Here is a 23923-nt window from a genome sequence, read left to right as displayed (position 1 = left end):
AAAATATTGTTTCGAAGCCTCTTGGTTCAAACCAGAGTGCGAGGACCTAGAATTCACGGGAAACTTTGGCATAAATGGCAAAGGTCTACCATAACATAGACAAAATATTCTCGAGAATCGGGAATGAGCATAGCCGCGCTATCCCCGTTGTCGCTGAACGCGGTTTATAATCTTGCTGCAGTTACTGCTTATCTTATCTGTTTGGTGTCTTTTCACAAGAGTCGTTCATCGTTCAGAGTGCGTGTTTCCTCCTACCGTAAACGTCGCGCGGGAAATCAGGAAACTACTGCTATTGGCCGGGCTTTCATGAAAGTAAATTTCCTGTGCAGTACTTTAGAATAGCACTCATACGTTTAATATAAGGCTGAAACGCCTCACGTCCGTCGATAATTTGCCCGAAGAAGAGCTCGTTTCAATTAGGCACAGCCGAGCCGTGACAACTCCTCGCTTCCCGCCACTGGTGCGTGCTGCCCTAATTTGCTGTTGGAGAGCGTAATGTGGGAGTGAACAGTTTAAGGAGACAGGCTAGCCACTCGGTGAAACAGCCCGGCCAAGTGGCGCAGCGGCGCGCAGCCAAGGCCGATTGGGCGAACTTCGTTCCGCAAAGGCTGCGAAGTCTCGAGGGATGAACTCGATGCACTGTAGCAGTGAAATCAGAGGTCGGCTTAGCTGTTACAAAAACAAAATTTATAGCAGGAAGTGCTTGGATGAGAAGCCATTGAATGTATGGCCGCGCTTCACTTGCATAAGACTAGACAGGGTGTTCTCTTTTCTTTAGCTGCACCAAATCTTTTTAAGGATTGCCTATATGGCCGACAGCACAACTCTAACCCTTGATCTATATTACTCGATGAGATGGCCGTTAATTATACGGGAAGTCAATATGTTCAAGTGAATAATTAATATAATTACTCTAATTAACGTTTTATAGAATTATTTACCACACATATTTCAGTCTACGAATTATAGCCGCTGAGTTCGCAAGGCGTATCCCCTTGGAACGAATGTTCCGGACTGCACCAAATATAATTACTCTAATTAACGTTTTATAGAATTATTTACCACACATATTTCAGTCTACGAATTATAGCCGCTGAGTTCGCAAGGCGTATCCCCTTGGAACGAATGTTCCGGACTGCACCAGTTTCAAGATATTAATTTTCAAAGTGTGCGATGAAATGCATTGGCGTTCTTCCAGTTACCTTTCTAGGAAGCTGCTGTTTGTGCGACCGCCTTTGAGTGTTGTAGCACGTAGTATCGCGTTACCGTGTTAATTTTCCGATGTCCTTTTTTTTTCTCTTCTTCTTTCTCCTTTTATTCCCTTTACCCCTTTCCCCAACACAGGGTAGCCAGCCGGTACTCACACTGGCTAACCTCCCTGTCTTTCCTCCTCTTTGTCTCCCTACCACTGTTTTACGCGTTGAAACACAAAACCAACTGGAATATACCAATGCATTTGCACGGATACGTTGAAAATAATATCTCGGAACTGGTGCTGTCAAGAGAACTTCTTCCAAGCGGATATGCCATGCGAGCTCAGCGGCTATAATTCGTAGAGTGAACGTTGTAGCATAAAGTAATTAATGAAACCGTTAATTATCATAATTACGGTAATTACTCAGGCGAACATTTTGATTTCTCCTAGAAGTAATGGCTGCCTCATCGAGCAATTTAGATCAAGCGTTATAATTTGATTATCTGCCACGGGCAATCCTTTAAAAATTTGTTAGAGCTAAAAAGAGCACCCTGTATTACGATTGGCCAGCGGGGGCAGTGGCCTTCTAGCCTCTCCTGCACCTCTGTGACGAATCGCTTCGTGAAGCTAAGAATGCGTCACTCTCGGACAGACCTGCGGCGATAGCAGGCGGACGCAGGTTTGGCGGATCGAGTGTTGTTGGTTGGTTCACTGTCGCCGTCACAGATGATGGGATCGAGAAACTCCTGAAAAAGGGTGTCTTACGGCGTTTCCTCGCGGACTCTGGTAACCGCCACGGGCGTCTGACAGACGCTTCAGGTACCTGCTGGGTAATCCCAGGAACCAAGACGCGCGAGCTTGAGTAAGGCGCGACAATCCCTGTATACGAAGCTTCCCTCCTTTCTGTGTGTTAAGTGAAAAAAATTGCAGGAGTGATTATGTGAACCCTCGCCGTCAATGCGGGTTTTTCGACGACTTTGGACACTCCGTTTGGACGAAGGTGGGAAAGCTAATTTCTTGGCCTAGGAATCTAGGGAAGACGGAGCAGGGTTTAAGCGGACTTTTTTCGGCTCCTCGGTGTGCTTCAATCCAGTCATGCTAGACTGATAAGATGTAATTGTTAAAGTTCTTAAAAAGAACTTTAACAATTAAACTTGAAAGGTTACTGGAAGACATTTCAGAGCATAATGAAATCAGCGGCATTTGAAACTTTGAGAACGATTGTCTTCGGGAACTTACAGTGACATGAATGAAAATTGCATTAAACTGGATTTTCTTTAAAGAGGAAAAATAAAAGAAAGCACGGTATAACGCTGATGTAAAGAACGGGGCACTGCGACTTCGTCCTTGGCAATTCACGCGCTGTGCTCCTCAAACTGAACTGTTGCAGGCGCTTTGTCCATGCTATACGGCCATCGTTAACGAACAGTCAGTCATGAATTTACCGTGGCGTGCACTGAATTGTTTGATGAGGAGAAAAGGACCGATAGGAGGAGGAACCGCGAGAGAAGCGGCTTTGGCGGAGGGAACGTGCAAATAGGGTAACCGGCGAAGTGAGCCAGCGGGGAGGGAACGGAGCGGGCGACGGACGAGGCGAGCATCGGTGGCTGCGCGGTGGCTGCGCGGTGTCCCGCGGGGTCCCAAGCCGCCCGAATCCCGGGCATCCCTAATCGGACCGGTGCACGGAGTGGCACCTAACGAAGCGAGCAGCAGGCAGCGTGGAGGCTGGCTCCCTGAGGGAAATAAATAATTGTCAGCGCGAAGCCGGTGGCTTGTTTGCAAAGCGCGGCGGCGGCGCGCGCGGTAGCCATGATTGAGGGGCGCGCGAGGGGCTCCGTTGGCGCTGCCTCTGCAGCACAGCCTAACAAGATTCCGCTAAGCACGCCACGAACGAGGCCACCAGTGCGCCGACGAGAGGCCACCGTTTCCGCAGTCGGTACGCCGGCACTCCCAGAAACTTGCGGGACGAAACGTTGCGAAAAGCCGCTTGTGCACCGAAGTCAAAGCTTACCATGATGCAATAACAGTTGCGTGGCTCATCCCCGCCGCGTTATTCACCACGTTATTCAGCGGCAGCACGAGTAGTGTTTGTCAAACGACATTGAAACCTCAGTGGCGTTGCGCCGCTGGTAGTCGCTGTGCAGTCATGCGCTGGTGATGCCTAGGTGCCACCGCGTCAACCCGCGCTCTCCCGTACTGTAGTGTTCCCTCGCGATAAGGACAGAACGGCTCGAGTGAACGTTGACGCGTTCGCTGTTTCTCCTTCCGTCCTCGCGTCAACCGTAAGCATGACCCGACATTGCGTCACGTTCGCTCGGGCGCGTGTTTCGCTTCACCGGCTTGGCGGCTGGAGAGAATGTTTGCGCGCTCGCAATTTCTTCTCGCGTCATCGCTCGAAGCGACGTGAAACAAAAGCCCACTCGATCTCGCGCTATGCGGGCGTTGGAAAATGTTTTGGTTCGCCGGTTTTGCAAACAATGTCTCAAAACGATGCCAAAGCCGACGTGGTGCGTTGTAGGAATGCACGCGCATCACCCTCATGCTGTCAGTGTTGGACGATATTCTTGTGCTTGATCTCCACAGCTCGGCGAACGTTGACGTAAGATGCGGTCGTTGAATGTTCGCTCCGGTATGGCTTTGAAAGTTCACGCCGCGTGGACAGATCAATTTTAGAACAAAAAGGACGAGCGTGCACAAACGTCACACCAGTCTAGAACGCCCACGTGACGTGACTCAGACGGAAGGACGATTAAACCTTGCACAGCGTCTGTGAGGCTCAAAGTCCACGTGGCTGGCGCTTCTCACGAACAGTGTCTCTCAGACTAACCGATAAGCAAGCCAATTGAAACGTGCGTCAACAAAGCGAAAATACCGTACTATGCTAACCCGCGTGCATATAAATTAAATTGCATGCATATTTTGTGCTCTATGGAAATACGTCGACTGCTGTCGCAAATGTTTACCGCCACTAACAAGTCTTGAAGAAAGATTCGTTTCGTCTCCGCTCTGATTGTGAATCTTACACACTTCCCCGGCCCTCTTTAAAGGAAACCATTACAAGCATTCTAATGCTAAACGGTGACTCAAGTGATGAAGATGTATTTCTGAAACTCTCCGAGTTTGATCCTGGTAAATAAAGACTACTTCTTACCTGAGGCAGGATTGCTAAATCGGGCCACGGGGCGAGGGACTACGGAGGTGGAAATTGTCTGGGTACCAGTACACTCTGGGAACCCTGGGAGCGAGGCGGCTCACATGAATGCTCGAGGTTTCGTCAGCCGAGCAGGTGAGCCGGACGTTTTGGGGAGGTCCACGAGAGATGGGCTGGTGTCCTTTCACGACATTACTAACCATTACAAACTTGAGCGGAGAATTTATCCGCCCCCGAACAAGCAATTGGTGAAGGCGCAGGAAAGCGTCTGGAGATTTCAGACGAGATCTTTTTATAACCCATACCTGTTAACCAAAATCTACCCGGACGTTCAGCCGGAATGCAAATGGTGTCAGGAACTGGCCACCTATGACACCTTATTATGAAGCTGTAGCATAGCGCCGCCACCGGCGGATATTATGCGTGATCCTTCTCTCGAGCAGTGGGAGGCCATGTGGTTCAGCTCAGACCCGGTCGTCCAGACCAGGGCCGTGGAGTGGGCCACCCAAGTCGCCGTCAGCCATGAGCTGATGGCCATCAGCACGGAATCATCCGCACATGCGCTCTAACGAAAATAGTTTTTCCATCCATCCATTACGGGAGGAAATTAGGACAAGCTTCTCGCCCGAACTGCACTGATTATAGAGTATCACTTTAAGTTACCATGGTTTCAACGCGAATTCTCTCAGACATAAGTCCGTTCTGTGTCAGCAAAAGGCAAATAAAGCGAGATTATTTATATTTCTCTCTTTTTTGAGACACTACAGTGCAAGGCTTCTCTTATGGTTAAATACCATTCGTCATATGTTGACAAAACGTCTAACTGGCTTTCTTGACATTGTCGCATAACTTTTGACAGTCGACATTTCTGAGTATTCACTCAACGTTGAAACATCCGGTATTAAAGCGTTGGGTTCGCGCTTCGAAGATGCAAAGTACGCTGGGAGAGCACCGGATTAATTTTGACCACCAGCTGTGCTTTCTGAGGTGCATTAGTTAAGATGCGCAACCGCTTGTGCGTGCACACCTGCTTGATGTGGCCACTCTGGTTAGCGTTTGAACTCGCCACGTCGTTCGAACAAGAAGGCACCGTAGCAGCTGACCCATCGCGTCTTACACGCTGTGTATCACAGTGGCAGATAGAAAAATGTAAAGCAGTTGATTTTGCGTATACGGGTTTTATACCGGTGTCACTTGGTCATATTCGATAGCGATCGGGCCCGATTCGGATTGAACTCGATTCGGATCAAGTGCTGCTACATGGTCACTTTTGAATGCGATCTTGTCAGATCCGGATCCATGCAAACGCTATCCGTGAATCGCGATCGAGCCTCTTGATCGCAATGGTAGAGTGGCAACCATGTTGTTGCAGACGATCAGCAGAGATCAGCAGAACGACAAGGATAAACAAATATTTCGTTGAAAATAAAACAAAGGAGTTTTGTATAACAAGTTTCAGAGCCTATTCTACAAGCTTGATACGCGCTTTGGACTTGCTAACAACTGGTGCGTTTGAACTCACCCAAACTCGATCCGGATCATTGGACAGTGCATCAGCGATCATGGTCGATCGCCATCAAGAAATTCCATCCTTAACGGGTCCTGATCGTGATCGAAAGTGATCGTGTGACATCGGTCTCCCAGCAAACCACCTGAGCCATGAAAGAGATGTCGGACTAGACGGTTTCAGTTTAATTTTCAATACATTTTCTTTTAGAAGCATCGTATAAGAACGTGGTCACCGCTTCTCTCGGGAATAGAGCTCACGACCCTGTGGTGGAGAGTTCCATTTCCGCGAGCAATTTAACACCGTCGCAGCTGAGCGACGACTGCTGTTGGTATTCAAGGCGTCTAAGAAACACGTTTGTTCCACCGTATAGCCACGATTCGGATAAATGGGAACATAGTCATGGTTATAAAAATCCAACCGAATCTTGTATACGTTATCTGCCGAACTAATCCTTTGCTGCGGTCTAATTGCTCTTGCAGCGTAGATGATACATTATTCATTCTTTTCGCAGGTATTCCTGGAATGCCAGGACCACGTGGTCCTCCAGGCCTGCCCGGGCCACCAGGTGAGTAGGACCCGTGTGTATACGCACACTCGGACGCCAAGAACGTTGCCGCAGTAATTATTTCTTCCGGCTGTTTGTACTGAAAGTCAAAGCTGTTTTCTACCTTAGAGCTGCCAATTACATTCAGAGAAAACAGGGTTCACTCCCAATTGATGGCTGTATTATGCATCTGTATTGGTGGTAGTTTAGAAAGTGCGTTTTAATTAATCACGTGTGGAGCGCGAATTAAATAGTTAGAAACGACTCGGCACGTTTAGAAAATAATGAAGGCTGTCTACAAGCTCACAGTGTGCGGCAGATAAATTTGACGTAAAAGTGAACGTAAGGACAGATTTGAAGATCAGTGGGAGAAAATGGCCTTCTCCCGGGGGCGCAGTGGATGATTAAGAAACCACGCTGCTCTCAAAGAGTTCGTTTTAAGCCTCACATCCTCAAAACATGGCCACGAAATCAATTTTACGTTGAAAATCTTGCTCGCTTAAAAGCGAACTTTTGAAGATTGATGACCGAGTGAAAATTTGCTGTTTTAAGTCCATCTTATGCGAGCTGCCTAAATGAAGCACGTTTCAATCGCAGTTACTGGTGCAGAATTATTTCTATTGCAAGAAGATCCAAACATGGTCATACCTACTATAGGTTAATTTAAAGCATTTTGAACATACCCTGCAAGCACCCTAGCTGTCATAACGGCAAATATTTTCTCATTTTTATGGGTAGCTTTCACTGCTTGTCCTAAATAATGGTAATTTCCCCTAAATAGCTTATGTGGGGCCCAAAAGTGTGCATCAGTTGAAGTAAGGTTCACACAGGAGTAAAATATACCTTGCTCCGGAGTCATACGTCATTTTAAGCTCCGTGTAACACGCTTAACATGACAAAACGATAGCATTAATGCTACATTCCGACTTAACTAAAGGTAACCAAAAAGTTAAAACAGCGGCGGCCCTTCCCACTCTTTAAGGTTAAGAGCACTGCGCACCTATAAAATAATAAAAATGCGGTCTTTATGGAATAGAATGTGTTTAGAGCAAATGAGTTCTACCGAAAGCAAGATAAAGTAGCTTTCCTTCAATCCACTCGTTTAGATGTCTTGCATAGTGTGATTCACGTAGTTGACGCGTATATATCAAGTTCGAAGCCGTTCGCATAAAACCATAATGAATGACACGGGCTTGGAGTTAGAGGCGCGTGCACGGGGGTAATTTCTTTGAGTTGCGAGTTAATGGAGAGTCCTAAGGTCTAACTAGACGTCATGCGACAGAAGGTGGAAATGAGAAATATGCAAAGTGATATTATGTTTGAACCTGCGTAGGAATATCTGTCGTGATTATCCGACAGAGGAGTCGGGAGTAAAAACTGGAAGACAACCGTAGCGGATCGAGGGGGTCTGCAACCGTAATTTCGTGGCTCACCGTGCTTCTTGTACCGATTTTCGTTTCTTTTTTCCTCCTTCTTCAGGAGTCCCAGGAACACGTGGGAAAAAAGGAGCGCCGGGCCATCCCGGAGCAGCCGGTGAGTATAAGGCACCACGTAAAAAACACTCGCAGATACACAGTAGTGTGTGCGTGTTCGTTGACAACTCAGTTTTCCAGTTTATGTCACGTGAAGACAAGCTGCCGCCACGTCAAATGTACTGTATTATATCTTATCTGCATTTAATCGCACATAAACACACGTAACTGCACGCTTTCACTTTTACTTCATTTTTATTCCGAGGCTAACCAAAAGGGAGGAAAATGTTCGGCCCCTACGTAGCCACTTCTTCACTGCAACGCACTGGTCTCTATTCCTATTCACGCGCCGTGGTGGCCCACCGGCTTTGGCGTTGCGCTGCCGAGTTCGAGGTCGCGGGCTCGAACCCGGCCGTGGCGGCAGAATTTCAATGGGGGCGAAATGCAAATACCCCAGCGGACATAGATATATAATTTGTTATTGTTTCGAATTATTCTATCTCAAGTGCCTTTGATGTATCCTGGGAAAACACGAGGAATGCGGGAGATGGAAATTCAAGACAATGAGCAAAACGAGAACAAGATGAAAGCACGAGCCAACGTTTCGACAGGCGGACTTGCCTTCTTCAAGGCTTTGAAGAAGACAAGTCCTTGAAGACAAGGGTTTGAAGAAGACAAATACACTTGTCGAAACGTTGGCTCCTGCTTTCACCTTGTTCTCGTTTTGCTCATCGTTTTGATGTGTCCTGAATTATAGGTGCTTCAATTTTCTAATTTCTTCTAATTGTGTGCTAATTTGCTTTCATCCGAACTGTGATTTTACTACACAGAGTCGTGTTTACATATATTGTCACGTTCTTTTGCGTTTTTCTATCAAATTGTTGTAAGAGTATGCTCGCGTGCCCCCCTATGTAATACCCTCTTTCAGACGGCGTCTAGGCGTATTTTTGATTGATAGATAGATAGATAGATAGATAGATAGATAGATAGATAGATAGATAGATAGATAGATAGATAGATAGATAGATAGATAGATAGATAGATAGATAGATAGATAGATAGATAGATAGATAGATAGATAGATAGATAGATAGATAGATAGATAGATAGATAGATAGATAGATAGATAGATAGATAGATAGATAGATAGATAGATAGATAGATAGATAGATAGATAGATAGATAGATAGATAGATAGATAGATAGATAGATAGATAGATAGATAGATAGATAGATAGATAGATGCACGTTAAAAAATATTTTTTTCTTTATATAGTTCTTTTCTTTTTTCAGTTCCGGCATAATATCAGAAACCTAGAATGTGCGAAGCTATTCATCTTGCAATTTTATAATATTCTACTGGTGGCTCCCGAAGACTCATAAGTTACAATTTTTTTCAGCCATGCTAACTTTAATGAAGTTAATGTTTTGAAGAAGAAGCTTTACTGCCCAAAAAAGGAGCCTGGAAAAAAGCTTTGCTGAATGTTTCTTGCTGCTGACAATGGGAAAAGTCGTAAAGGCCTCGCCCGTAGAGGGAGCACCGCTAATTTAGACTTCGTTTACAAGCATTATAGGAATGCTTACCTGCAATGCTCTCAATTCCAACGCTTACACGTATTGTTCTCTATTTCCCATACAACAAGCGCAGCTTTACTAGGTGGGCCCTAATTTTTTTTCATTCTGAACAATAATGAAAATTCATAATTAACCTAGGTGCTGCGAGAGGAGGCAAAGTTAGTTTTATGGCACTTGAAGCTGGCCATAAAGCGTCCTACTGCGTTAAACATATACAACGGAACTTTTTTGTTGTTGTTTTTAACTTAATAGGCGAAGCGCACAGACGATTTCTTGCAGTTGCTTTACAATATAAAGAAGACTGGTTCGTACTATTCTGCTTTTTTTTGTTCTTTATCTTCTGTGCAGACAGGGGGCAACACATTTTTTTAGACAACGAGAGTGTCACAGAAACTTCACGCAACGTGTTATTTTAAACTCGATTACGAGAGAGACTGCTGAATGCAGACTCTAGCGCTCTGTCCTGTCCCAACTTTCTTTCCGTTAGTCTTGTTAGCGCTAGTAACTATGACACAACAAATCCATCAACACCAACTAGTCCAACTTTCTGCGTTAATTAGTCACACGATAGCCTCGGCGACCGCACAGCGAGCTCTTGACCAACGCAGCCATGCAAAGTCCTCTGGCTGACCTCCAACGCGGAGCCGGTGGCCCGCGATGCGATAAGCAAAGATAACGGAATTACTGATTTAAGAAAGAAGCGCAAAGAAGGTATTGTCTATTCGTGTGAGGTATACGGAAGGTAGATTTTATTTTATGATTATTGATAATTACGCTTCGCTGCGAAAATTCGAGACTCCTATGATGGTGTAGCGGCGCGACTATCGCCTCCGATGCAGGCGAAGAAGAATAGAGGCTCACGTGCAGGCGGCACGAGAACAGAACACGCAGCGCGCTCGACCTGAGCGGCCGCTCCCGAGATACCGCTGCGCCATGACTGGCCGGCCTAAACAAACCATGGCTACGCGGCGGCTAACTCTTCGCGCCGCCTCCCACAAACTTGTAACCCAGCTGAGGAAACCAGGGGCGGCTTGTACGAACATTTAATAACCAAAAGAATAACGAATTTAAGAACGCGTTCTTGTGCGGCCTATGCGTTGTCTATGGAACAACGCATTCTTAAATTCGTTATTATTTTCGGTATTATATGTTGGTGCAAGCCACTCCTGGTTTCTTCAGCTCCAGAATCACTTCTACGCGAACAACATGAGTGACCAACGCTTGCGCTGTCTCCACGCAAGTCCCGCGCTGCCAGACGGTCTACCTTTGGAGCTCCGCTACAGGTCCGGGCATCTGCGAGAATCTGCGGCAGGTCGCGATTTCGCGCTACGGTATCACTGTGGCTGCGCCTCGCTCATAGCCTACGCTGCCGGTGCTGCCTGGTACATCTCTCTCGGAATGCGTGAACCCTTCTTCTTCTTTTATGGGGTTTCACGTGCCAAAACCAATTTCTCATGATGAGCCACGCCGTAGTGGAGGACTCCGGAAATTTCATCCACCTGGGGTTCTTTAACGTGCAATTAAATCTAAGTACACGGGTGTTTTCGCATTTCGCCCCCCATCGAAATGCGGCCGCCGTGGCCGAGATTCGATCCCGCGACCTCGTGCTCAGCAGCCCAACACCCTAGCCACTGAGCATCCACAGCGGGTGGATAGCGTGAACCCGACACTATCAACGACGACACTATATCTGCACACTGTGCGTGGACTTTACCATTGAACTTCATTCCAATCGAGCTTCGCACTAGGAGGGGTGCCCTGTACAAGCCCGACTATGGCCTCCAAAACAGCCGAAGGAGGTTGGCTCGCGTGCAGATAACGCGAGAATATAGAACACGCTATACCTATTGCGCACTCAACCTGAGCGGCCGCGGCGTCAGCCGAGATTCCGCTGCGCCATGACTGACCGGCCTAAATAAACCGTGGCTACGCGGCGGCCAACTATTCGCGCCGCCTACCACAAACTGGTAACCCGGACGACCGAGCCCAGCCGTGCCAACGTCAACCCACAATGGTTGCGTTGCTGACTGATACTGAGCACTTCGCCGCACGCCACCGCACGAGAACGGCTGCGAAACTCCCCTCACCACCTTCGCTGTAAAAATATTTTTCGGCCTTGTACTCGGTACACCACACAGCAGCTCTTGCTCTAAAGTGCATGCACCAGCGCGAAACAACGAACAGTGACTTTGGGAGCAGTAGACCTTGGAATGTCGCCTTATATGGTCGTCGCTACAAAAGACGCCAGAAGCAGTACTGAGTTTCCTCCTCTCAAGTGACTGACTAAACGACTGCCACCCTCCCGCCTTATTTTAGAGTGCTCATGTATCCATAGCTTCTCTCGTTACCACAGTTTTAAAGTGGGCCAGTAACCCGCCATGGTGGCTTAGCGGAAATGGTGTTGTCCTGCTAAGTTCGATGTCCCGGGATCAAATCTCGGCCGCGGCGGCCGCATTTTGATGGGGGCGAAATGCAAAAACACCCGTGTCCCAGGAATGGGGCCACGTTAAAGATCCCCTGGTGGTAAAAATTAATCCGGAGTTCCCCGCTAAGGCGCACCTCATAATCAAATCAAGGTGTGTCACTGAAAACCCCAAAATTAATTCATTCAAACGGCCCAGTAACGACTTCAATTGTGTCACCGGGTTATTCATTTCTTTGTTTGGGAGAGCGATATCGCGGGAATAGCACGCAGGCGACTATATATATATATATATATATATATATATATATATATATATATATATATATATATATATATATATATATATATATATATATATATATATATATATATATATATATATATATATATATATATATGTATATATATATATGTGTGAACGAGAAGACAGGGGGTTAACCGAGGGGCCCGATTTTTATTAGTCAAATCATATGCGAAGGTTGTGGGTTCGGTCCCCACCTGAGCAAGTTTTTTCATCCACTTCAATTTCCAATAATTTATCGCTTCTGTATTTCATTTATTAAGCACAAGTAATTTCCCCTATGTTGTCCTTGGTGTCATATATATATATATATATATGTATATATATATATATATATATATATATATATATATATATATATATATATATATATATATATATATATATATATATATATATATATATATATAAGCGCGACTGAACGAGGACGTCGAAAAAAACACAGATACACAGAGACAGCGCTGTCTCTGTGTATCTCTTTGTACGTCCTCGTTCAGTCGCGCTTATACGCGCTATCATGGATTCTAACCAACTAGCCCACCCACGTGTTTTAACCAAAGTTAACCGCTTCCACTAAGTAATGTAAAAGAAACGAAAGGAAAGGCAGAAGAACTATTCGAGGTTGAAAAATCATTACATAGCTTAGTTGAGGCATAGCTTGCTATACAACATGCATAATCAGAGCGCAATGTATCGGCAACACGCGAACGTCAAGTTCAGAGCTTTGTTCACCAACCAGTCTTGCTTTGGTGTTTATCGCGTCGCCATCATATATTAACCATTGTTTCTTACTGATGTTATTCAAGCCGAGCCACGGTCGCACTTCCTGCTACAAAAGTTAATCTAAGGAGCGTATCACAAACCCTAACTATACCGTTCCCCTTCTATTAGCGAGCTCGATGCGTGGCTTCTTGGCAATGGCCCCAGGAGCAACACTCGGCGCCTCCACACACTCAAAAGTCGCTCATAAATTTGCACCTTGCACGGCGACCCTAATTTACTTGGCCGCAAGCCACACATGCGAATATTTCTTAAAACAAAACTCGTGAAGATTTTGCGACTACTCCTTCGTCTTTACAGCCTCTTAACTGAAGGAAAGGAGAAATAACGACAGAGAGAGAGAGAGAGAGTTGTGACCGCAAAGTTCATTTAGCATCCAGCTGCGGGCGGGGGGGAGGGGGGGGGGAGAGGAGGGGCTCTCGACCCTCCAACGCGTGCGGGCCCCTCATAACTTATTACGCCCGCACTACTCCACACGCAGGCAGCGACGCTCACTGTCTCCGCACCGAGCTGGCTTTGCTGTTTTAGACGGCATGAAGCATTGCTCTCGGTGCCGAGACGAAAATAAGACGCAAGCACCGCGTGGAGAGAAATATTTTTGGGCGGGAAAAACAAACGACGAGTCGCAGCCTCGTACGGGCTGGCTGCTCCAGCGCCGCGGCGGTGGCAAGTCGTGAACGCGCCTCACGCGAAGAAAAATGACGCCCCGAATGCTGCGGGGTTCGGCGAGGTTAACAGAGATGCGAAAAGGACGAGAGGCGTGCCGCGCGAAGAAAGCATCGCGCTGTGCGCAGCGCGCGCTTTACTACACGCGCCAACGACGCGGCGGCGCGCTCTGTCGACTGCTGGCTCGGTGCCCGCACGGAGCCCATCTAATTTGCGCGAGAACTGCGCGTTACTATTTCTTTTTCTTTCTGAAATATATATATTCTCGCTTCTTATCGCTCTTTATCTAGACACCCGACCGTCTCTTTGTTTTCTCTCTTCCGTGCACAACAATCCTTTACCGCTCCGTTTGCGTGCCCCTAAGAATATACGTCAGACGAGTAATAAAGAGAGAGAGAAAGCGACCAAAGAAAAATGGATGGACGGCGGGTAACTCAAAGCGCCGGCCCACCGCGCGCCCGCTCCGTTCCCTGCGCATTATACTAGCATAGCTGCGGCGTGCCCCTTCCGCTACAGCAGCACTTCGCGTGTAAGCTTCCGCCGCGCCGTGCCAAAGTTGGACTGAACAATGCCACTTTGGAGAGAACCGGCGGTTGGCCTCGGTCCGCTGCGGGCGCCGAAAAATAGAACCGAAGCGGCGAGAAAAGGCCAAAGCATTTCTCCACCGATGACCGTCGTCCCAGCGGCTTTACGAGTTCGCAGGCACCCGAATGCACCTCCCTCTCTCCACGCACGACTCGGGACCGCTTTTTCAGCGTAGCGAGCCAAGCGCGCGGCTCTCCTTTTGGCTCGGCTCTGCAAATGAGCTGTAACACGACTTGCGCCCAGACCTCTTCCACCCCTCCCGCTTGCGACTCTGCTACGCCGCGTTGGCTAAAGAGAGACCGCGGCGCAGACAAAGCCACGCCAACTACGCGAATGCAGATCGAGCAAAATAGAAGAAACTACGGTACGCGGTTCGAAAAGTGCGTCGCTATGCCGTCGTCGATAGGAGGAGGGCGTGCGCGCTGTTGGGCGAGCAAAGCCAACCGCAAGAGTTCGCCGGGGCGTCGCTTGGGAAGCAGCTACGGAAGGGGATCGAGCGGGCGCACAGACAGGGATGCAATCCCGCCTTTGCTGATTCCGTCTAGAACAACAATAAATTGGAGTGGATTAGCGGCGCGCGCTCACGCCACCGGCGCTATATAGCTGCGCATGGGGCCCCTGCGGTTCTTGTGTCGGTTTCAGCGGAGGCATTCCTCACGCGATTCCCAGTCGGGGTGTTTTCTTTTCCTTTCAGTACAGCGGCTTCTGCGCGAGGCAACCAACTTTGCCGAGGGTTTACCGCAAAGCCTCGGCTTCTACTGCGGCCTTTCTCTCTCTCTCTCTCTCTCTCCGCCTTTTCCCGACCCCTGCTCGAGGCTGTCAGCACGTGTGTGTTTTATGTATTCACAATATTTCTTCCCCCGAGCAGCGTTACGCGTCTCTCCTTTGTATACAGCTGGCAGCCATTGTTGTCTAGCCCGAAGAGCCTGTTCTCGGCCGCTTTGATGTCAGGACTCCTTTAAGGAGAGCCTCGCTTTCTTTTCTTCGTTCTCTCCAGCCTTCGTGTGCCTCCCTCCAAATTCGAACTGAGCCGCCAAACCCGCATAACGTCGAGAAAAAAAAGATGGATGTCCTATATAACCAAGAACATTCTATAGCATTGGCTTCTTTCGAGTGCGACGTCTACTAAGTCCAAGCAAATTTGTTTTCTCTGCGTTGGCGTCTGTAGCGTCATCGTGCGCCGTGGTGGAAAGGTACGCTGCCAATTTTTTATGGGACTTACGCAGCCTGGCCGTGCGCTTCTTTCTCGCAGCGCCCGCCTTGTCTTTTCCCCGCGTAGTGACTGGCTTTGCGCACGCTCATGTTTTCCTTGCTCTGCATTACGTGGCGTTCTTCTACTCTATACTGTGCAGTGAACGCTGTCTCTTCCGGTGGGCTTCAGGGAAGCTCCATACCGCCTATATGCCTCCCCTTCTCCTTACTAGAGCTCTTTGCAGATAAATGACAGCTGTTCGATGTTTCTGGGCGTCCGCCTGGCCTGTCGAATTATGCTTTTGCCATATCAATATCCTCAGTATCGTGATGCTGCAAAGTGAAACAGTCCTTTACTTGTGCTACACTCTTAAACAAATGTACACGTTTTGGGTCGTATTTTGCCACACTACAACAATCGTCATCGGTCTTGCTTGCCTTTCCTTTCTTGAAGACTCTGCGCGCGCTATTTTCCTGTCGAGAATGCTGTCGTGCTGATAACGCGCATGCCGTTCGTGACATGGGAGTATCGGTTAAAGTAGCGTTAAAGAAAGGAAATGCGGACAAGACGGATGACGATTATTGTTGCGTGGCAAGATACGATCCAAAGGGTGTAATTTTGCTTACACTCTAAAAAAAACTTTAGACCATTTGAGTCGTATCTTGCCACACAACAATAAACGTCATCTGTCTTGTCCGCCTTTCCTTTCTTTAACGTTGCGAGCCGGGTACTTTCCTTGACATAAAAACTGTTTACAGCACAAACACATGCAACCACAAAGTAAGGGACAGGACACAAGCGCTGACTGTCAACTAACTTTTATTAACGGAAGACGGGTGCCTTATATAAGGGGAAAGGCAGAAGTGAAAGGGGAAGGGAGTGATACAATCAGGGAAAATGACGATGCGCATCGATAAACGAACGTGCCAGCAGTCAACGCATTAAGGCGCGAAGAAACAAGAAAACGAAAACACTAGACAAACTAACAAAAGACGAGGGATACTAAGATACAATTAAAATCAGAAAGCAGCCGCTTCCAAAAAATGAAGCTCTGCCGCAAAAAGCGATATAGAAGGGGTGCTCCCCGATTGTATCACTCCCTTCCCCTTTCACTTCTGCCTTTCCCCTTATATAAGGCACCCGTCTTCCGTTAATAAAAGTTAGTTGACAGTCAGCGCTTGTGTCCTGTCCCTTACTTTGTGGTTGCATGTGTTTGCGCTGTAAACAGTTTTTATGTCAAGTATGCACCAACTCGCCCAGAAAGAAGTTTTAATGAACGGGTACTTTCCTGTAACGAACAAGCGCGTTATCAGCATGACATAGCATTGCCGACAGGAAAATAGCGGGCGGGGCGTTTTCAAGAAAGGAAACGCAAGCAAGGCAGATGACGATTATTGTTGTGTGGCAGATATACACTCCAAAGGGTATAGGTATAAACGTTTTTTAGATGGTATAACACTCTTAAACAAATGTACACCCTTTGGGGTGTACATTTGCCACACACACACAAAAAAAACGTCATCTTCCTTGCTTGCGTTTCCTTTCTTGAAAGCGCTGCGCTCGCTATCACTCTTGCTCTCCAAAAACAGTTGCACGGTAATATCATCAGAAATGTTGATAATATAGTAAAAGCAGCAGAAGAATTCTATACTGACCTATACAGTACCCAGAACAGCCATTCAACCTTTATTCAAAGTAGCGATGAACAGCATTCAGAGGCTCCTTCTACATCAAGCGAAGAAGTCGGAATTATACAATATATATGTTCATAAGTGGAAGCATTACAAGGAATGGAAAGAGCTAACGAGTATATGAGACGTATACTAAGGTACATAAAACGAGGTGACGTTACATAATAGTTAGCGGAACGCAATATACACTATCGGAATGAATGGCGACATACACAATGTACGGGTACATCATTTGACACCGTCAAATTTTACAGAAGTAATGTAAAGGCACATCTCTTGACATTTCCGACGACAGAAGTTAGCGAGAAGCGTGTACATAATTAAGAGAAAATTAATGAAAGCAACTGGGTCACGAAAAAATAGTCATTATTTCATGACGAAACTTAACAGCGTCATGGATGTCGACATTATCAGGGATTTATGCAGGCTGGTTTTCGCCGGTTGCTACGGCAAGTCTCGAAATCAACATCTTACGTGGCTGCGGACAGAAGGAAGCATTCGCTAGATATGCGTCCAGTTCAAGAAGTCACGATGACGGACAAGGGGAGCTCACTTTGCATTAGCGGCTCTTAATAGCACTGAATATCCTGTGCCATGTTTTGCCTTTGGCATTTCGCCGTGCCGCGCCACCTAATGTCGGTGGTTAATTTTCCCTGTGTCATCGCTGGCCAGCAGAGCACAATTCACCGACACCCTACACCGATAGCAAGTATTGAATCAGCGTTAACATGAATTTCACGAATTGCCACTGGCTAATGCGATAGCTTTACAGTATGACCTAGGGCGAACCTTGTTCGTTCTAGAGCATAAAGCAGATTCTTCGTGAGTGCACTAACTTGGATGCCTGAAAGAGAGAGAGTAAGATAAACACTATTTAAAATCTAGGAAAAAGTCGATGGAGGCCCCTAGTCGCTCGCTCCGACTGCCAAATAATTTTTCTATTCGCGCTGTCCGAAACAGGCTGTACAATTGATCGGTTAGAGAGTGAACAGTAGTGGGACACTGTCTGCAGGTGTAATGTTCGAAATCACTAGATCGCATCTGTGCTGAGCATTCACGTCTGTGCGGACGCTCCTTCTCTGGCCTCTTCTCTTCACATTTTCGTGTTGTTCTGTTGGCGAGCACGAAGTATGGGGTTCCATTCTCTATCACAGCGGCCGCATTTCTCCAATGAAGGCGGAATGCAAAATAAAATAAAATAAAAAGGAAGGAGAAAGGAAAGCAGGAACCGCTGGTAAAAGGAGTAGGGTGCGTGGAATAAAGGGCCTTGAGTGGTCAAACTTAAGTCGGGTAGTTTAGCTGAACCTCTCCATTACAGCAACTCTCATACCCTTTGTGCTGCAGTTGTGACGTAGAACTCCAATATCAATGATGAGTCACCTTCATTTCCTCTTTGCTCTGCCATTGAAGGGCAGCAAACCCAGAACATTGTTTTATGTTCCCTGCCTTCACTTCTCCCTTCTTTTCTTTTTGTGTGCTACAGTGCGATTCTTGTGGTTTCCTCTTGGTGCAGAATAATGCATTTGAGAACATTATTTCATAATTTTTGAAATAATTTTCGCACCATTTCCTATTATCAGTACCCACAGATGAAAATAAATGCATTTGTTTTCTTGGCGACTTTCTTAAGTTTCCGAAAGGGGACCGGTTCGAACTTTTGTGAACCGTTATATTTTTACCCATCAGTTACGGCGTCGCTGAACCATTTTCTCAGCAACTAAAAAGCAAACTCGAAAGTTATTTCTGTTGATCACCGTGTTCAAAACATTCCTACAGCGAACCAAGTAAAAAAATGAATCCCGTGTCTTATACACTGCAGGTCTACCTGGAATCGCGACATGGAAATTGAGCTCTCACAACGTTACGGACGCTTCAAAACTTCTCAGTAAGTGTGTAGTTTTTCATGTGTTTTAATTGAGAGTTCAACGGAAGTCCGCCTGGTCGGGATGGAACATGACAAAGACAGACGTAACAGCTACCAAGCAAACTTGTTAAAAAACAAGGCTTTTTGGCTTCCATGCGGAAGCCTTATTCACAACGAGGTGAAAAAGGCACCTAAACCTTTTCCACGCCATTGTGAACAAGTCTTCCGTATGGAAGCCGGAACGTCTTGTTTTCTTTAAAGCTTTACCGGGTCGGTGGACGTGTTTCTTTGCATTGTTCGTGTGTTGGTGCAGACAAAATAATGCCCCTTACAATGACGCATCAACAAGATATCTTCCTTTTATTCCTATAAGCCTGTCTCCCCACAAATGTCATATGGAACAGCTTGAAACGAGTGATGAAAACACGAGTGATGCCAACTTCTCATACACACAAAACTAATAATAATACCCCGGAGTTAATCCCAGCTACCTAATAAGAAACAATAAAGCAAACGAAAAGGCGCCAGTCTGCGATTATAAACCTTTGAACAATATGAGTCATAGGCACTGCTACGTTTGCGAGACCCGTGCTACTGTGTTGAGGTGTGCTACATCAAACAACTGCAATGACCCAGTCTCTGTCGCCCTCGCGGCTGCCAAAGTAAAAAATCAGGTGCATAGAGCACTTTTAAGAGAACTTCCCAGTATTCAAAAAAAGAGGGTGGGCATTGAGAAGAGACAGTGAGAAGGCACTGAGAAGAGCAACTTTTTTTTTGTCACTGTATAATTTCTGCAGTTATGATGCTTCGAACAGTGAGAACATGAAGGGGTAACGAGAATCACTTCCTGCAAACAAAAGTGGCGTAGGCAACGCGATACAGTGACTGAAATTGGTTCTTTTATGAGTGTGGCGCTGAATTACAGAAGTGGTGGTCTTTCGCGAAATGGCCCGTTCACGTCACTGACATGTTGCCGGTGTAAGCAGTAGGGACAATGCTCTTTTTGACCAGCTTCCTGAGAAATGTCGCCCGATACAGCAGGTTGATCGACAACTGAATGATTTGGAACATTTTGGGAACCCAGTGGAACGCAGAAGAGAAAATTACAGTGAAGCGTCCGCGTAGTGCCTTGCACCGTCTTTTTGCCTCTTGTGCTCTGCTACTAGTCTCCCAATACTGTAATGTCGCGCACGAGTTGATATTGGTAAAAAAATGTGATGTGGGAACGTCTGTTCAGAGCAAAGCGTGTGTGAGAAGCTGAGCCACTAAACAAATTAGTGCGCATGCCCTACATGTCACTATGCACTGATTTGGTGAGTGACGTACCTTTTCATGTGATTCAATACTATTGGTAGACAGATAACAAATTGTTTAAAACTGAGAAGCTTGTATTGGCACAGAATACCTGCTACATTAAAACTCAAAGCTATTTCCCAGAGGGAACGAAGACTAGATTGAAGGGGCGGCATTCTAGATGCAAATAAATAAAAAAAATACTTGATGCACATATTACGAAGTACGGGACACGCACGGTCATGTACTTGTATAATTTGCACATAAGGACTAAAACCCTTCGCAAGAGAGTCAAAACCATAGTTCTTACCATCGAAGCCTGCCAATTGCTATACTTGGGCACACCGACGTAGCCGGTCATGGCAGCGAAGTTGGGGGCTGTCTCATCACAGGCCGAATTCTAACGACACGCTTCAAATCCAAAGTAGCTGCTGGCACACTCTAGAGACGAGAACGGTAACTTTTGCATTCTCGCAACAGACTGCACACTACCTAGGCTATCCAATGCACAATATGAACATTACGCTACATTCCCTACGCATGGTGTGCCCAAATCGTTGACGGTCCACGTATTCGGCAGTGGTCAACAATGACCCTGCACACAATATACGTACGTAGCACAGACCGGATTCGAGAGCTACGTCAGATGGCCTGGCTCGTGTTTCCTCGCAGTCCCACCGTCAATCGTGGACGTGTCCGAGCAGCAGCAAGTGCTGCTCATGGAGGGCGAGCGGCTCAGCCTGCGTTGTCCGGCCACGGGTCAGCCGCAGCCCACAGTCACGTGGCGTAGGGACGACTCGGCCGCCATACCGTTCGGCGCCTGGTACCGTACGTAGTCTACGCACTCATTAAGGTCGCCGAAGCGATGCGCAAAACGCGGGCCTTTTAGAAAGCGAGATGCGCGGACGCGAGAACGGGCTCCGTGCATGAACACGCCTCACCTTGTCTCGCGGTTTTTTCACGTTGCTTCGCCGATGTTCCCCTCATACAAACTGGGACCGCCTTCAATCCTGGCGAAACAAAAATCTAGTTCAAAATAATTATTCGGTTTAATTTCTCGATAAGACTCTGATAAAAAGTAAATGAGAAAGAAAACACATATAACATATCTCACGACGTAGTTCGGAACACCACAGATCGAACGCTCCTTAATAATTAACTACCAGCTGTGTCTCCTCAGTTCACTATGTTTTAGCCTGTCTTTTATAGCACTAATACTTATTATTCATTGATTCCCTTTTTTCAGCATTCATTCTTTTCAAAAGAAAAAAAATACAGTTGCGGGGACAAGAGGGAAAGTCCTCGCATCGGTAAATGGGTGATACTGCGACACGAAGACGGCTCTAGAAATGCTGTCTCACCATTACGGTGATGGTTCTTTATTACCTTATCAATTCTTAAAAGTACTTCAGATTGTATCAGTAGATTGCGGGTCATGTTAGTAGTGAATAGAATGAGGCGCAGACAGATTAGCGACTGTGGAACGTAATTTGGATACCTTGGCCCCAATATGTAATGCCAAGCGCCTTTTTCTTTAATCTAGACTGACAAAACTTATGTAAGCCATGTGGTTTGACGACCGGGAAAAGTCATCTGTTCTATTCAAGAATAACCTGTTTTTACGTTTCGCAACAAACGAATGTATTGCTCGCACCTTTGATACGCTCATACATCGACTACGCCTGGGAGTGGCCTACACAACTTACTTCACAGATAGGCTCAGGAAGCGGTTGTCCACTGCTTGTACCCTCTGTAACATCCCGGGTGGGTCACTGAAATTTGTCAAACGTCCGCACTGCGAGTGCCAGCGAGACACCCTGCGCAGCCGCTCGAGCCGGTTGGACCGGCGTCCTTTATCTACGTGTGAAGAAAGGGTCTCTGGTCGGGTCCAGACAAATTTCAAAGACAGAATAACAAAGCTCCTCGTGACTTCTGATAGATGGAGATTTTGTGCATTCTCTTTGAAAAACGATACATTGTGAATGTGCTCAATACTTCGTGCACGCTTATATGAAGTTGCACTATATTTTTTTATGGTGCGTTCTTCCTCACCGTGATTAGATTCTTGTACCATGACTGTGAAGATTGAGACTATTTCGGTAACATTCACTGCGACTATAGACGCTCGCATGTCGCCGATGCACAGCGCTCTATATTGTATAGCTCTATTCCTCCTCTATATTGCGCAACTCTATTATTCCTTTCAGACTTTCCCCCTTTTTTCCCCTTTGTTTTGTTGTTGTTGTTTTCTTCATGCATTCCTTAGCCACTGGAGTCTATTTTTGGTAGTTGGGATAGCCGGCCCTTTGTTGGCCTATATTTTCCTACGTGCTCATCATTTAATTAAACAACAAACACGACAAAAAACCGTCGTTCCAACGGCTTCACAAAGGCCCCGGCCCCTATTATATTTGACAACAGACATCTTGAATACATCGCTCATACATAATTTATACAATGATGAACATCGTTTTAGGATATATTGATTGATATCTAAAAAAAGATTAGGTTATTTCCACAATACACAATTCTCAGGGCCAACATGCCATGGTGAACTATTACCTTTACAGATACATAAAAGAAAATGTAAAACCACAATTTAGAAGAAAGCACAAAATAAATTCCTTCAACATTTAAATATATGCCAAACTTCACGAGTCCTTTGCCACAAGCATTAAGTTGAAGTTAGCTTATTTGTGATAATCTGTGCTGTTTCGCAATATTATGCTCAGGTGCCTCGATGTTCTCCTTCCAGTTACTGTCACGTTAGGAACTATTGCGCCTCTCTTGGGTAAATGCTAGGCAACGAGGTTTAGTTCGCTTAGCACGAACGACTTGCGATAAATGCGACAACCGCAACATATCCCCCCCCCCTTTCACTTCTCCTCCGCCACCCATTCCTAAAATATACAAAGGCTTCTGGGCTGTAATCTTTCCGGAAATCAGTGTGCGCGCTACCGACATCAGCGCGACTCAAAGTTGCCGAATTCGCTTCCGATAACCGCCTACTGAAAAAGAAAAACTCAGTGCTGGCGCCGGTCTGACGAAGAATCAATCGTTCTCATGTGAACAAAAAGAACCGAATAAAAGCAAAGGTACGCAGTCGAGCAAGTCTGGGCCATGCTCTTGAGGTCTGTATTGTTGCGCGCGCTCTGTCTCATTGTACTCAGGGTGATGGATCGCGGCGACCCAAAGCACGAACAGGTTCGTTTTATAGAAGCTCGTCTTATACATCGGTTGCAACGAAAGGTCAAAGACGGTAAACTTGACTTAATGGATCGATGCTTCGTTTCGCGGCTCCCGCACTTTTATGTCACACGTTGCGTTTTGGCCAACTCTCGCATACTTCTTTCTTTTCTTTTTTTTTTCTAAACACTCTCGCTACGACGAAACGGACGCTTTCACGCCGCCCTGAAAAAATCCTGTTCAGTCAGTATTCAAATGACAAGAGCGACAACGAGTCAGGGAGAAGAGCGGCCCTACTTTGAATTTAAATGACCATGACACTTGGCAGGCGTCCGGCACCTGGTTACTAGCAAAGAAATAGAATCTTGAGTTGTCTGCAGACGAACCACATTACAACAATAAAGCTTCCTGTCTAGGTAACGCCCATGTTACCAAAAGACGACAGGCTGTCTAGCACATCCTGTGGAGCTTTGGACCCCAAAGAAAGAAAGAA

The 23923-nt window shown here is 46.5% G+C and overlaps 1 protein-coding gene across 1 annotated transcript in view; it reads left to right on the top strand.

Moving 5' to 3' along the window:
- The window catches only part of LOC135898519 (uncharacterized), a 160168-nt gene that overhangs the window by 117567 nt on the left and 18678 nt on the right, over positions 1-23923 (top strand). Inside the window, exons 5-8 of the mRNA XM_065427492.1 lie at positions 6368-6421; positions 7880-7933; positions 18907-18972; positions 20917-21072. Coding sequence (XP_065283564.1) covers positions 6368-6421; positions 7880-7933; positions 18907-18972; positions 20917-21072 — 330 coding nt within the window. The remainder of the gene's footprint in view (positions 1-6367; positions 6422-7879; positions 7934-18906; positions 18973-20916; positions 21073-23923) is intronic.

This window comes from Dermacentor albipictus, chromosome 2 (assembly GCF_038994185.2).
Source record: "Dermacentor albipictus isolate Rhodes 1998 colony chromosome 2, USDA_Dalb.pri_finalv2, whole genome shotgun sequence".
In the NCBI taxonomy this organism is placed as follows: Eukaryota; Metazoa; Arthropoda; class Arachnida; order Ixodida; family Ixodidae; genus Dermacentor; species Dermacentor albipictus.
Note: the sequence above shows the minus strand (reverse complement) of the source record. Positions and strands in the feature narration are given on the sequence as shown.